General features: G+C 37.1%; 1 protein-coding gene across 6 annotated transcripts in view; it reads left to right on the top strand.

Moving 5' to 3' along the window:
- Nucleotides 1–9792: 9792 nt before the first annotated feature.
- Nucleotides 9793–16724, top strand: part of Cfap69 (cilia and flagella associated protein 69) — a 69839-nt gene continuing 62907 nt past the window's right edge. For 4 of the 6 annotated variants that reach the window (XM_047562553.1, XM_047562555.1, XM_047562556.1 and 1 more), the window contains exon 1: nt 9793–10140. In XM_047562553.1, coding sequence (XP_047418509.1) covers nt 10021–10140 — 120 coding nt within the window. In that variant the 5' untranslated portion in view covers nt 9793–10020. The remainder of the gene's footprint in view (nt 10141–16724) is intronic. The other 2 variants (XM_047562559.1, XM_047562558.1) reach the window with 2 other exon arrangements.

The raw sequence follows: 16724 nt of genomic DNA, 5'->3' as shown, positions 1-16724 counted from the left end.
TACAAAAAAGGAATAATTTTGAAATTTTAGAATTTAATGGCCTTTCTACAAGTGCAAATCTGTTGATTTTAAATTGCTTTATTTTACTGCTTCTGTGATTTTTTTCCTTATTTTTCATATTCTTTACTTTTTGGAATAATTTTTCTGGCCTCAGAAGTAGGACTAAATTTTGCCATTGCCAGATGTGAGGAGGTGGTGGTGGGAACATTTGAAGAGTGGAGATTTGTTTCCTGATCTGTGCTTTGAGAAGTGGTCCTGAGAAAACTGTAAGAATGTAGAACATATACCCAGTTTTAATCCTATGCAATGAAAATAAGTTTTTTTCCTATGAGGAAAATAACCATGAGCTCTATCAAGTTACTTAGCTTTTGTATACAGATTTCATATATCTTAAGAATATTTAATAACACATTTAGATATAATTATATTCATGCTAATGTTTATTTTTCAAAGTGTATGTGAAATTTAGCCCAGACTGTCTACATGTGAGATTTTTATTTAAATTTCAAAATATTTAGAAGTATGAATAAATTATATTTATAGTTGTTTTTCAGAGGTAATTATTTTGTGCTATATACTAAATGAATAATGAGCTCTAGTGTTGAAATACCTAATTAATTTCTTCTAAATTATTACAACCTTGAGTTGACTAAAGAATTTTACTTCCAAAATTAATTTAATAGCAACTTTAGATATATTCATTCTTATAGCCAAGTTGTGAAAATTACTTTTAGAAAAGGGCTTCAAGATATATCATATCCAATTTTTCTTTTATTTATCTCATATGGAAAACAACCTTAATTATTTTAATTGTCTTTTGCTGTTAAACTACTCCATAAAAAATTCTGTACAGAGACTCCCCACCCCCCAAGAGGTTTATTTATGAAATTTAAGTTTTCTTAATTTGTTCTAAATAAGTACAATAAGTGTAATTCAAAAGTATTTCCTTAGGAAAACTGTAAACACTGAGCTAATTATACCTACATCAATCTATAAAATCCTTGTTTTGAAATAAGTATTTAAACTGCCTAAAATATTGTTTTGAAATTCTTTCATAAATTCACAACTTAAAGCAATGTTGGCTGGGTTCTTTGGTACATACCTGTATCCCCAGAGACTAAGAGGCTGAGGTAGGAGGATTGAAAGGTCTAGGTCAGCCTCAGCATCTTAATAAAATTCTGTCTCAAAATAAAAAGGGCGGGGATGTAGTTCAGTGGTTAAAAAAAAAAAAAAAACACTCCTGGATTCAATCCCCATACAAAAAAAGAAGGAAGGAAGGAAGGATGGAAAGAAGGAAGGGAGGGAGGGAGGAAAGAAGAAAGAAAGAAAGAAAGAAAAGAAAGAAAGAGCAAAGCAATGCTATGCATAGTATAAGACACCTCACTCTAGTGTTAAGTTTATATCTGTGATGTGTCATCATGAAAATGAGATGCTTCACCCTCAATTGTTCATAAGTCAGTAAAAGAAATTCTGGTATATATTCAGTATATGCAATTAACACTAAATGAAATTGTAATAATCTTAGTGCAAACACAATCTGTTCTGGACTTTGAACAGTGAGTTTTTCAGGAATGAACAGGTTCTTGGGTTTTTTTGGTGTGAGGAAATTATAAAGTACTTAATTTTCAGTCTACCCATCTGATATTAAAAATACTTTTGTTCATCCTAACATACATATATACTGATAATTTTTTCTTAACTTTTAAATCATTGAATTTCCCTTGTATATTCTTCCAAAATTAAGGCTGACTACAGATTTTGCCATTTGCTAGATGGACTAAAACCATCTGCTTTTGTATGATTTCCATATTGCCAACTTCAAGGAAGTATTCTGTCCTTTGAAGAAAATCTCTTCATAGCTTTGCAGATATGAGCATGAACAGGGACTGGAAATTGTTGCCCAATGTCTATTTACCCTACTTCTATAAGGTAGTTTTCAGCTTCCCTTGCAGTTGGCTGTCTGTGTGACTAAGTGCTGATGAAGTCTCCTCCAAGGAAGGTCACAGCATGTGTTATTATCATCCCTTCATCTTGCAGCTGGGGTGTGGGTACAGCAGGAGCTGGGGCAGTTGTTCCAAAACTCAAGGCTACATCCTAAGGAAGACAGATTAGAGACTAGGAGAAAGACTACAACTGCATGACTCCCACAGCTTTTTCCTGCATTTAAGTAATTATAAATTTGGGTTTCTTTGTTATATGAAGTCAAAATTAATCCTTTCTGCCCTTGAGTTCTTTATCTTGATAGCATTTAACACTGTTGATTGATATAGACAGCAATAATTATTTTAAAGGCTTTTAAAGGATAATATATAATTCACATTAAAAGTGATTTTCCATTGTTAATTAACTAGAAGTTTCTTGTCTTGATTTTTTCATTAGATGTTTTGTACCTGCTTGGAAAATATGGTTCATTTTCTACCTGTGTAATTCACATTTGCTAAAATTCTGTAATCTTCAATATATTGCTGTCAAATTACATGCCATGTTTTTATAGCATTCTCATAGATCTGCCTTACATATATTTAAATAAAAAGTAATATTTAATGTTTTAACTTCTCCTTTGAAATATTATTATATACAAATGGATTTTTTATCTTACCAAATAATAATTTCAATATTTGATGGAGACTATCTAATATTTTTCTGTTTCTTTAAGAACCATCCAGAAAGCAATCTGTGTGATAGTCTTATTGGGTGGGCGGCACGGTTTTTATCAAAGTAGTCACTTAGGAAACCTCCATATTTAAGAGGTGGTATGCTTAAAAATTATTTCCTTTCATTAAGCATTTTAAAATCAGAATATGTACAATATTCAAGCTATTCTATAAGCTCCCTGGTAGCAGGAATGTTGTCTTATTCACTACTGAATCCCTAGCATTTACTACAGTATGATCTAGATAGACACAAAAGAGATGTTACAATGAATCATGACTCATTTTTATAGAAAATTATTATTCACCATCTCACATCCATGCCACCATATCTCCTGTCTCTTCCCTACACTCCTCCCCAACGCTGCCTCCATCTTTTGCCTTGCCTCCTGGCCAGTGGCCTGGAGCTGTCTGGTCCTACTAGCAAGGAGTCACCGCTGCTGCCAGCACCACCACACTGCTTTATGTAGAGCTCTGTACACTGCAGCACCGATGAGGAGAAACCCACCTCTGTGCCTGAGCATAGGGCCTGTGGAGGCTCTGCATGAAAACATGAGTGTAGTCCTTATGTCAGGATGACCGCATAAAATACACGACTTTCAGTTAAATTTGAATTGCAAACAATAACTTTTTACTATGTGACAAGTATTTCTTCTTTTTGCTAAATCTTAAAGTCTTACTTAAGGGTTGAACTTTGACCAAAGAGTACAGCACATAATGGAGCTAATAGATGAGTTCTCCCTTCATGTCCTCGAGATGGGCTGTTCCAAAGTTCAGTGATTCATAAGACCTTCAGGAAAATATCCAAAGCAAACAAGGAATTAACTAAACTTGCTACCAAAGCCATGAGTAGCTCAGAAACACCTTAATTTCTGTGCTCTTCTCTACTGCCTCACTTTCATGTTTTCCTTCTGCTTACCAGAGATGATGTTTCCCAATATAATGTCAGTAGGTCAGTGTGGGCTCTTCTATGTTTATGGCAAGCTCAAGGGAATAGGCTGGTAAAAGTAGATTATTTCACTGGACAATGAAACAAGAAGTGAATGAGGATTGTGAAGAAATCAGGCACAGGACCCAGTAAGCTCAACATCCAAGACAGATTCACATTGATCAAATGTAGTGATAAATTTTTAAGTCAAAATAGTAATTTATCACTATTGTGAAAAATATCAATGTATCCTTTGGCAAGAATGCCAGTATTGACTTAACCAAACATATTCTATTCCTGAATCTGTTGTTTATTCTAAGAACTCAAATTCCATTATGGGCTAAATTGTGTACCCCCAAATTCATATGTTGAAGTCTTTACCAGCACTACCTAAAGAATATCACTGTATTTGGAGATATGCCCTTTAAAGAGGTAATTAAGATAAGGCGAGGTCACATGGGTGGACCCTTATCCAACATGACCAGCATCCTTATGAAATTAGAATACAGACATGCACAGAGGGAAGACCATGTGGAGAAAAAGGGAAAAGACTCAAGACAAGAAGAGATAGTTTCAAAATGAAACTAATACTGCTGAAAATTTTGATCTTTGACTTCTGGCCTCTAGAAATATAAGGAAGTAAATTTCTGTTTAAGCCACCCATTCTGTAGTATTTGTTATAGCCACCTTAGCAAGCAAATACAGGATCCATGAATTCAGAACAAGTCAAGTTAGTTACAGAACTTAAATAAAGTCTTTGGAATAAATCTGATTAATCCTTCTCCACAACAAAGGCAATTCTATCTTGTGGGTACTTCCCTATAACCTCCCACCATGTAAACACAATAAATTCCAAAAGCTCAGGAACATTTTCATTTTGTGGAAATATTGCTAAATCAGGCAACCAAACTTTGATCAGGTCAATGTAGCTCTTTGTAAATTCCTTTCATTTATGACCATGTGTTTAGTTTTTCCACTAAACATGAATAGTTCTTCCAGCTTCCACTTAAAAATCACTTGCAATTTGGATTATTGCTGGTATACTTTTCATTAGGATGGTTGATTTCAAGTGTGACTGCTCTTTTATTTTCAGTTTTCTATTCCACATGGTTACTAGTCTTGAATTTATATTAATGATTTTGTTGGAAAGAGGAAATTACTTTTATTTATTTTTTTGGTCTTCTTTCTGTAACAGTCCACCTAAAAGATTGCTTATAACACTGAAGTAGATTAAGCTGCAGCTTTTTATATACTTCTTCTTTTTACAAATTTTTACTAAAGCTAACCTAAGATTATAATTACATTTTATATATGTTATAAAAATTCTTTATTGAAAATTACTCTAAGGAATCAGATTTGCTTGATCATTTAGCAGGCATTAGTTTAAACACTACCAATTCATATATAGTCTAAAACACTTATTAGAAACATTCTTAATTTATGCTAATGAATGATTCAATTTTACTAAGCATTACTAATTAGAGTTCAAACAAGGAAAAATCATAAGAACTACATTAGCATTACATTTATTTAAAAATATATTTCACTTTCATTGTTACTTTTAAAAGTAAAAATTGTGTGTAGGTTAATACATTAAGTCTTCAAGTTAATCTTTATGTCCACACACTTCTAAAAAATTGCAATTTGTATCTTAATATACGTTAAATTCTGTAGAACTATTATCAGGTAGAAGCATTTCTATTCTCTTAGATATAACTCTTTCCCCATGTTTCTCCACTAATATTTTACCATTTTGCTGAAATAATTTATCATTTCAATAATCATCTCAGCCTTTTATCCTTCTGTGTTTTGGTGTCATAAAAAAGAATGAACAATGATTAAAATTAAATCTGCATAACTAATTTAAATAGAGAAAACTTTTAAAAAGCTGAAGCTTGGTGCACTTACCAAGAAGAAAATTTAATAAACTCAATGTTATCATCAGTAAGGGGAAAAAAAGACATGGAAAATTCACAAATGGAATAATTAGTAGAAGTCAGTTTAATGTTGACTGTTAAAACTACTAAAAAATAATAATAATGAACACACACACACACACAATATAGTGCTTCTTAAATTCAGATGTGTATACTAATTATCTGAGGCTCTTATTAAAATGGAAATTCTGATTCAGTAGCTTCACCATAAGGCCCCAAATCCTGCATTCTTTTTTTTTTTTGCCATCCCAATAGTTTTATTTTTTATTTGTTCTTTTTAGTTATACGTGAAAGTAGAATGTATTTTGACACATCATGCATACATGGAGTATAACTTCCCAATCTTGTAGTTGTACATGATGTGGAGTTACACTGGTCATGTATTCATATATGAACATAGGAAAGTTTTTTCTGATTCATTCTATGTCTTTCCCAGTCCCATACCCCCACACTTCCCCTATTCCCCCTGTTCAATCTGCTGAACCTCCACTCCTCCCTCCCCTATTCTATTGTGAGTCAGCATCTGCATATCAGAGAGAACATTTGGCCTCTGGTTTTTTGGAATTGGCTTATTTCACTTAGCATGATATTCTCCAATTCCATCCATTTACCAGCAAATGCCATAATTTCATTATTCTTTATGGCTGAGTAATATTCCATTGTGTATATGTAGCACACATTCTTTATCCATTCCTAAATCCCGCATTCTTAACAAGCCTCTAGGTAATACCTATGCAGGTAATTATTCCAAGGACCCCCTTTTGAGCAGGAAAGACCTAGAATATTTTACCTTACTCTGAGTAACTTGTGAAATGCATGAAGTTGATCTCAAATCAAATTAAAAAGTAATTTATAATCCTTGAACTCTTCTGTGAACATTTATTGAGTACCTAATATAATCAAGACCAGGAAGTCCCAAAGTATGGTCACCATCACCTGGAAACTTACAATGCAAACCCTTGTGCCTCACCCCACACTTTGTGAGACTGGAGCTAGAGCTCAGAAGTCTGTTTTAACTATCTCTTCAGATGATTCTCACACACTTACATTTTGAAAATAACTGTGCTAAACAGTATATTGAGGGTTTGGGGTGCAGATATGATTAAGCAACTTTCTTTGCTTTTAAGAATCTCCATAGGGTTGGGGAGATAGTTCAGTTGGTAGAGTGCTCGCTCTTGCAAGCACAAGGCCCTGGGTTCGATCCCCAGCACCACACACACAAAAAAAGAATCTCCATAGTAGAAAAGGGTTAGGCTGCTAAAGCAGTAAATACCATCAAGTATGTAGTGAGTATGAAAAAAAGAATGTCACATAACAGCACACGATAGAAAGAGTTCTAGAAAAGGTCAGGTGAATCTCATAGGGAATTAGCCATCTGGAGACAGTGATATGAACAGTTGGCACTCTATCTACATCTGCAGGTTTCTTCTCAGTGGTTTTAACCAATAATGGAGCAAAATTTTTCAGAAAAAAAAGCAAGTCTGTACTTAACATGCACACACTTTTGTCCTTGTTACCATCTCCTGACCAATACATATAACAACTGTTTATATAGCATTTACATTGTATTAGTTATTGATGCAACCACCAGGTATCCCTACCGAAGAGATCCTCACCATAATTGTAATATATAAGCTCCTCCAGGGCCCTCCCCCACCATAATTAAGCTCCTTGTCATCAAGATTTTATAAAAAGTATCAACAGGAGTTCTGCAGAGATCTCAATGTGGTTTGAAGTTTCCTCTTTCTTGTAAATGACAGGTTTGTAGACAAAAGTTGTGATAGACTTGGTCTCAAAGAAAGTTTGTTGTACAAAAAGTGACTATCTGTTTTCCTCTGCAAAAATTTGTGAAACCTCTGTCTGGCCTAAGAATATGGGAAAAAGAATACCCACCATGTAACCACCCACTATTATATAAACCCCCGCCCCCTGCACTGGGAATAATTTCAAAGAATTTCCACACCCAGTACCCAGAGATTTCTAGGCATGAGCCCCTCTGGACTTCTGCAGCTTAATTCCTCAGTTGTCTTGCCTCATCTGCCCCACATCAATATTATAATTAATGTAGAGATGATTTAAAGTAGCACATGGGGCAGATATGTGTAGGTTATATACAAATATTATACCATTTATATAAGGGACCTTAGCATCCTTAGATTTTGGTATGGACAGGGACCTGGAACCAATACCCCATGGATCCAGGGGGATGAGTGGATGACTGTACAGCATAATTAAAAAGTAATACAGGTTCGGAAGCTTGGCACCTTTGGAAAACTGCAAGTAAATCAGGGTGACTGAGCATGGCACATTTGAGAACTTTAATCCTCATTGCTTATTTATCAATAAATAAAACACCATTAGAACAAAAAAAAATTTACAAAGTTTACTGAACTTCACCGTTCGGTAAGGAGGAAAAAGTAAGGGCTTTAGAAGTGCTAAAAAGAGGGAGTTCATAAGAGATATGCTAAGCATTGGAAACTGGTACACGGATATATGACAGAATGAATATGCAGGTCTGTAAACAGCTGGTTAACATAAAATATCCCATTGTTTATTAGCTAGGAAAATGTCTTCAGTTAGGCCCAGTGAGTAAAGTCTGAATTTCCAGGGTCACTAAAGTTTTAGAACCCTTATCAGTCTCAGCCTGTTGCTGAAAACAAAAGTCAGTTGCTCTCTCCTAGACAAACTCTCCTTTAAAGTGAAAATATTTCTTGAAATAAATATTTCTTTGCTTTATTTATCCTGAGATGCCACGGTGGCCACATAAAGATAAAGGATAAGCAACTGACCCAACTGTCAGTTGTCCATTGCTATATTTGTTTTGGGTGCCATTTTCACAGGATTCTACTGTGCTTCAGACTTTTTTTTTTTTTTTTTTGGTTGGTATACTTGCACGGTCCAACAGCAAATCATATGAATACAACAGCTGACATTCCCTTTGCACTCTCCAAGTAATAGTAATCTTAGATTTAGTGAAATAGTCTTTAGTTGCAAGGCCTTCAAGTAGCTCTAAAGATACCAATGAGTAGCTGAAAGACAAGAAAAATAAAAATATCACGCAAGCCCAGGCAAGGGAGTTTTAGGAAGAGAAGAGTAGTCAACAGTGTACAATATTACAGACAAGCATAGCAGGATTAGGACAGAAAAGTGTTCAGACTTTGACAAGTGGTGGTGATCTCAGCGCAGTTTCTGATGACTGAGGATGAAGAAAGTGGAAGACAAGAGTGTAGAAACAGGGACAGTAGTGCTCAGTACCCCAAAGAACCTTGTTTTCTTCAGCTATGATTTATACCAAGTGCTGCCATATCCAGTCTAGTTTTTCCATTTCCATTTTATGGCTAGATATGTAGTTCAGTGTTTCAGTCAGAAGGGAACGTAGAAATAACTGATCAACTTGTTCATTCTAAAAATGAGGAGAGAAGCCCAAAGAAGTAACGTACCATTTATTTTCATTGAGTTTATTATGTATACATCCTAGGGAAGACAAAATACACACACACATCTAAATCTCGATGAATTTATGGAGATTTTGAAAAATTAACAGGGTTAAAAGGATTTTTTTTTTTTTAAGTTTTCAAAGCCATTGTGATTGAAGGTAAGTTACACTGATGATCATCATGAGCAGTTTTCCATTTGAACCTTGCATCATCACTCAGGCTGCAATGGGCAGATTATAGTGATAGTTAAGATAGTGATAATCTTGAGCAGACTGAGTGCTTATTATGTGTCAAGCACCACTTTACAAACACTATCCTCTCATTCAATCCTCAAAACAATTCCATGGCAACAGGAGGGCTGAGAGCCAACGGGAAAAGCAGAGCTTCAAAGGTTAACTCGCTCTGGATTCCAGAAATTGGCTCAATAGCTTATCCTTGCATATAAAAGACTTGTTTGATTGTTTAACTAACCGTTTGGGCCACTAACGAAAATAAGAAATTCTTTTCTAGGACATTTAGGAAAGTTTGATCTGAATTCTGGGGTAAGGTAAACTGCTTTCCAAACGATCTGTCCATCGTACCGCCCAGGCGCATTCCATTCCTAGCGCTCCCGGCCCACCACAAACGCCTGTTTTAAGCAGAGCCCAGAGCAAACAGTCAAGACGGAAACACACTCGGAACCGAACGTACCTCTCACGCGCCACGCAACAAGGTCTCCCTCGCGCACACCTGCAAACCCAGCCAGTCCGAGTGGGGTAGTTTGGCTCTCCGGGCTTCCGTAGGAGCCACCCTCCACCTCCGGCCCCGCCCCCTAGCAACGCTCTGGCTTGTGTTAACAACCCGCTGGCCGGCAGGTGCCTTGCTCCGCAGGTGGGCGGCAGCGGCGCTATGCAGGCGGCACTGTGGTGGCAGAGGTCGCGGCCAGCGCCTTGGGGCCTGTCGCGACTCTAGCAACTGTCAGGCTGCCTTCGGTATTTGGTGGCGGGGCCTCTTTGGGCCTCGCGACTGCAGTCACGGCATAGGAGCGGAGGACCCCCGACTCAGCCCCTAGCCCCCTGCTTCCAGCCATGTCCACAGTGGAGGCCGCGGCACCCGCCGAGGCCCAGGAACCCGGCGGCAGAAATAAGTCCAGCACTTCTCGACAAATCGCGGTCATAGGAGCAGTGACCGAGGACGAGGAGAAGCAGGTACAGGCAGGCGCCTGTGTCTTGGGAGGCGGAGAATGGGATGAGATCTGGGGGCAGAGACGAGGCCCGGGACAGCAAGAGTAGAAACGAAGACCCGAGTGGAGACTGGGGAAGCCCACGGGACGGAAGTTCCAGACGTAGAGCAGATCCTCCGGGAACTGCGCGGCTTGCGAGGGGGTTTGGCTGTCGTCAACCAAACTGCCTGGGGAGTCAGGCCCCGTAGTCCTCCTGGAGCGTCCCTCTAAACTGAGTAGTGATGTCTTTGCTGCTCTTTGAAGTGACTACGAGGGAAGGAATCCTTAGTGAAATTTGATTTGGTAGTTCATTTTGCACTGGGATTTTATTTGTAGATCCCTGTTATCGAGTGATCTTGATATGGGTATAAAACCTCCCATGCTTAAATTTGCTCCTACTGAAGTCTGCACTCAGAGTAGAGGAAAATGCTCTTGAAATTAGAAATTAAGCATAATTTTTATAAGAAATCTAAAAGTGTTTGTATAGGGGTGGGTTGGAGAGAATTGTGAGAGAGAATTGATTTTATTTTAACGTGCTTGTATTTGGCTTTGAGTTTGCTTTTGTTATGAATACAAAATTAATTCTTTAAAGTTGTGCTGAGAAGTTTCACCTTGTAATCCTCTCTTGGATCTACTTTCCTGTCGGGATGTTGAGAAATTCCAAGTTGTTTGTTTTATACTTTGGTCCCATTGATTTCCCCCCCCCAGAAAGTCAAGATTATTCTTAAAACCATGAATTCTAAAGAGGAATCCTGGCCTGCCTCACGCTAATGGTGTGGGGCCACTGGGAATTCCTTTTGAGATTTTACAAGTCTCAGGCTGCGTCAGGAACCCTGTCTCCTGCGTTTGCATACTGGAGCCTTGGAGAGTTTCTTGGGAGTGGCCAGTTCCCTGGGGACCTCTTCTGTGGGAATAGGGTTGAACTCTCTGAAGATGGTCAGACATTTACACAGTAACCTGCAGAGCAACAGCACTTTCACATGAGGAAGGATGATGTCGGGGGAATTGTCCTAATGGGTTTGTAGAAGTATTCCAATCCAGGTGGGGAGAAGAACTTTGAGCAAAGGTAGCTCTCCATCCCCAAGGCTGCATGGAAGCTCAGCATTACTGCTATGTTCCTAGACACCGGGCAAATTGAGAAGTAGGTGAATTTGGTAACTGATGATTCTCATTCCTCCTTCATTTGGTGTAAGAAAAAATGGGCAAGGTTATATGAGGCAGGAAAGCGTAGGTTGAAAAGAAAAATAAAGAAATACTTTTAACAGGTCATTGCCAAAAATAGTCCATAATGTAAAAAGTACTATGAAACAAGTATACCTGTGTGTATATATATTTTTATTTCTTTTTTGTCTTTTCCTTTTGTTTTCTTTCATTACTACCCCTCCTTCAAGGGCATAGAGTTCTCTTTCAGGAGAAAAATCAATTTGCATCAACTCATGTTCCTATCTCTACTTCTAGATGTGTTAACATTTTTAAAGTACTAAGGAAAAGGGGAATTTATACCCAAAGAAATGAAACAGAATAGAAATTTACTAGAGCTGGGAGAAATCTTAGTGACTAATCAGGTTTCTTATTGTTTTATTTTGCTTGTGGTTGCTTTTATAAAAGAGGATTCTAAAGTCAAAAGAAATTAACTGACAGTTACTCAGTCTTTTTACTCAGAGTGGGATCTAGTGTTCCCAGTAAGTAGTCAAAATGACCTTTCAGACCTCTGCCTCAGGCCAGTGGAGGAAAGACCTTTGGAACTCTAAATGTTTTCAGTTCTTTGAAACTCTTCTGCCTTTGCAAACTTGTCCTCTTCCTATGGTTGAGAGACAGTATATCTTAGTGGCTAAAAACGAGATGGAGTCTACTTCAATTTTTTAGTCTTACTCCATCAGTTACCAATTATGTGACCAAAGGATATTCTAAACCAGTGAAGATAATAATGGAGATGATAGCAGTACTGATTTACATAGTAAAGATTAAGTGAAATAATGCATATAGAGAACTTACACAGTGTCATATATATTAAAATATGCAGTCATTGACATCATCATCATTATTCTTTATCCAGGGAGCTAGAACTTCTAAATTATTTTGGCCTTAAAGGAATGGATTCTGTGGAATTCTACACTGACATTGGAGGTTTCCTTATATAGAAATACCCCCTTAGGCTACCTGTGCTTTAGATAGCTGTTTTGTATCATTTTCTTTACTACGGGGAAGCATTTCAGTTACCCATAGCCAAGTGTAGTGAAGAAATAGACTTAACTATTGTTACCTAAGGGAGTAAGTAAAATATGCAGGTTATCTTGTACATGTGTTCTATATATGCTTCACTTCTGCCTTAAGTAGTATTTATTTTTTGCATTTTTCACAATTTAGGCAATAACTACTCTGAATACTACCAAAGCTATCACAAATGGTACTTGTAGAACAATAGATTTTTTAAACTTCATTAGCTTTGAAATGTTTATAGATGAATTATAGAAAATGTAAGTGTAGATTATGAGTTCGAAGATAATGGTAAATAGGAAAACAATAGTTTTTAATAGGAATCTGGGATTTTGAATTGTACTTGTGTATGTTTGTGTGTGTGATAGTGGAGTTTGAACCCAGGCCTCACACAAGTACTCTACCACTGAGTTACATTCTCAATCCTTCTTTTTTTTCCCATTATTTTATTTTGAGACAGGGTCTCCCTAAATTGCTCATGCTGGCCTTAAACTTACCATCCTCCTGCCTCATCCTCTGAGTAGCTAGGATTACAGGTGTGCAGTGAATTGCATTTTTTGTTCTATGTTGTGATTTTCACAAAAAGGTACTCTACTCGAGCCCTCTTTTTCTCTTTATAAAAATTTTGATAATGCCTAATAAAATGATTCTAAAGTCTTTTTAAAAACTTGTCATATTTTTCAGGTTTAAAATAATTAAATGGTATCAAAATTTTGGCAGTCGTTTTCTAATTGTTTTCTTGAGGCAAGTTGCTTGCCTTTTCTAAGTCTTGGTTTCCTCACCCATAAAAGACTTTAAGGAATGCCTCTCTCATTAAAGTTCAAAGTATTTGTAAGGTATTTAGCACAGTGTGCAGCATGCAGGTTGTTAAGTGCCCCATAAATGGTAGTTGTTTAGATTATTATTGATGACTTTAATCATGAAAGCCTATTATTATTATTATTATTATTATTATTATTATTACATTCAGATGTTATTTACAGGGTATATGAATCATTATGAGGTTTGTTTCTTTGGAAACCAGATAGAAAAATTGTTTATCTAGGATTAGCCCAGTGCTTATATGGCTCTGACTTTCTGTTGGAAGTGAAGGGTAATGCAGATTAAAGCTGAAACACTTCTCCTCTGGGAGAGTGATAGGCAGTGAAATTGACCTCAGTCATATACTAAAATCACAAAGTACAGATTTACCTTTTATCTGTTTTCTATTTAGTTTAGTATTGCTCCCCTCATTCTGAAGAATTGCAAAGCCCTTTAGAGCAGTGCTTCTCAAACTTTGATGTGCATATGGAGCACATAGGAATCTTACTAAAATGCAGATTTTGATTCTATAGGTCTGCAGTGGACCCTGGGTTCTGCCTGTCTAATAGGTTTACAGGTAATGCTTGTGCAGCTGGCTCACTTCCCATTCTGAGTAGCAAAACTTAGTCTGTTAGAGCTGCAGGATGGTATGCATGGTACTACAGAGTTTCACAACTAATTTCTGAAATTGGAAGAGATACTTTCATGTACAGTCAGAATATAAAACAAGAAACTACAACAAAACAAAATTCCAGCCCTCCCAACTAGATCAGATAATGTAGCAAAAAACAAGAGGCACCAAATGGGGTTTAAAAAGATCTACTTGTTCTCTCCTATAACCACAGTGCTTTAATCAATCCTGGATTGTTGTCCCTCCTTCTACTCAGCCCTGTGGTTCATCTCTCTTCCTTTGTCCACTCTATCTCTTCTTTAAATACCACTTCACTTTTCATCCTCCTTTCTCCCCTTCAGTTCCACCCTCTGTTCCTTTCAGGATTTCATACCTTGTCTAATATAATTATCTTGACAAAATTGCTTAACTTCTCTCTGCCTGTACTCTTCTCTATAAAACCAGCCTGTTCTAGGTGAGTGTTTCCCAAACATACATATCCATCACAATCTTCTGAGGAGTGTTTGGGAAAAAACAGGCATAGCTGGACCCTACTGTAAAGTTAATCAACCATGATCACCAGTATGGAGCCTGGGACTCTTTTAAAAGTGATCCCTCAAGTGATTTTTAGCCCCAGAGTCACTGAACTAGATGATGTCTGAGATTACTGCTAACCTTCTGTGCTGCATGCTCTGCTTATGGCTACCTCCACAAGGACAGAAATATCACTATTTTTTCTGAAATGTTTTCCAGTGTAACACCTACCACAATCCTGGAGCTGATGTTAAATATTTATTGGATAAATGCCCTCCTCTCTTCTGAATTTCTCTAAATCTTGTACTACCTTTAAATTCTGCCTCTCCACCATGAAGAACTCCAATAGAAAGTGCCTCCCATTTATTTCCATACTCATAGAGCTCACAAATGGGTATAGGTCTAGGTCAGAATCACACAACTTCTTACCTAATTATTGCTTATCTTATGTTGGTCATTGCTTCATTCATATGTTTTGTCTCTCCTACTATAATGTGTTTTTGCAGAGTAAGAAATATATCTTAGTCGTTTTATATACTTCCTAGAACTCCTTTACTCTGAGCTTAGAATAGAAATTGAATTCTTAGCTTAGCAAAGCCTTCTGTAACCACCCTAACCTCCTGGCTTCTACTCAAGCCTCCAAGCCTTTACACTTGCTGTGCCCACTGCTTGGAAGTTCTCCCTTTGGTATCCACAACTTTCTCCCTTACCTCCTTCAAGACTTTATTGAAATGCTAACCTCTCTGTGAGTCTTTTACTGACTACTGGGTGTAAAATTATATTTCTCCAGAATTCCAGTACTCCCAACCCAAATCAATAGCATCTTGTCCCACTCTATACAACTTATTAATTTTGTCTCTTCCAGAGTTTATCAATTCTTTATGAAAGCAGTAGATTTTGCATTTTTTATTACCATATCACCACCTAGAATATTGCCTAACACAGCGTAAGTACTCAATAAATATTTGTAGAGCCAGGTATGGTGGCATATGCCTGTAAGCCCAGCTACTTGGGAAACTGATGAAACTGAAGTTTTGAGATGAAACTTGATTCCCCACTTCTGCTGGTGGGTGAGACTGGAGTTTCTCCACTTCTGTTGGTGGGTAGAGTCTTCATGAGGTTACAGGCCTCTGCAGCCAAGAAGCATTGCAGCTTTTTTTTTTTTTAATATTTTTTAGTTGTCAATGAATCTTTTTATTTCATTTATTTATTTATATGCAGTGCTGAGGATCAAACCCAGGGCCTCACACATGCCAGGCAAGTACTCTACCACAACTCCAGCCTGTGTGGCAGCTCTTAATGGTAGGCTATTAATGGGGTCCAGTGTTGCAACAGACCCCAACAGATGACCATCAATTTCTTTTTTCAGGTTTTTAAGTCATGAATTCAAAGAATGAAATTCACAGACTAGGATGAGTTAGTGTAAGAGTAGGATTTATTGAAGAATAGAAATAGGAAAAGAACTCTTACAGTACAAGAGGGAACCCAATAGCACATTTTCTTCTACTGAGTATGCTCATCTAGGGGTTTATATAGCACTTGGGTCACTGCTGTTGATCCAAACTTATGCTAATTAGGGTTTGGGAAAGTAATAACACTATTGGTTCAAACTATTGCTAATTAGGGTTTAGAAAAGTAATAACTTATTGATTAGCCCTAAATATCATTCAGATTTGCCTTACTTTTCATTTTCTTGACACATCTGGAAGCAGGAAATTGGAGTCATTGAATTGCACATGCTCAGTGGGTGTCTGGAGCTGCAGCACCACATGGAGTACACTTCTACTTGATTTATGTTTGGCTTTCTCTGGTTTTCCTGAGTTGGAAGCAGGGGTACAAAAATTGGAGAAACTGGCAATCATTGACCAATTTTCTGGATCCATTGCTGTAGATGGTGTGGGTTAGTTTCCCAGGTTGCTTGCTACAGAGGTTGTGTTCAAGAGTTCTTTTGTCATATGTATTTTGACCATTGTTCATTTACCTATTCACTCTCTAATCATTCAATGGGTTCTTAAGGTCTTTAGTACAGTATACAAGGCCTGTAAAATTCAATTGCAAACTGTTAACTACCTGAGGTCACAACAATGTGTTCCTCATACCTAGCACAGTTCCTGAAACATCGAACCTTATGATAAATATGTGTGGAAGCATAAAGGGCTAAGAAATTAAGAAAGGTAGTGGGCAGGGAGGAGGGCAGAAGGAAGAAATCTTTAAAAATATGACACACAGGTAGCACAGAGTACTGAGAAATGATAATCCAAAAATTAATCCAAAGGAATCTGTTCCCTGTTTCCCATAAAAAAAATTATACTTACTCCTTAGGGGGAAAATTTTGGTAATACATACAGATATTAAAAAGAAAATCCTGGATTGATTTTTCATTTCAATTAATTTATCTAATCCTCAAA

The sequence above is a fragment of the Sciurus carolinensis genome, chromosome 8 (assembly GCF_902686445.1).
Source record: "Sciurus carolinensis chromosome 8, mSciCar1.2, whole genome shotgun sequence".
Classification (NCBI taxonomy): domain Eukaryota; kingdom Metazoa; phylum Chordata; class Mammalia; order Rodentia; family Sciuridae; genus Sciurus; species Sciurus carolinensis.
The sequence above is the reverse complement of the archived record's forward strand: the minus strand, read 5'-3'. Positions and strand labels throughout refer to the sequence as shown.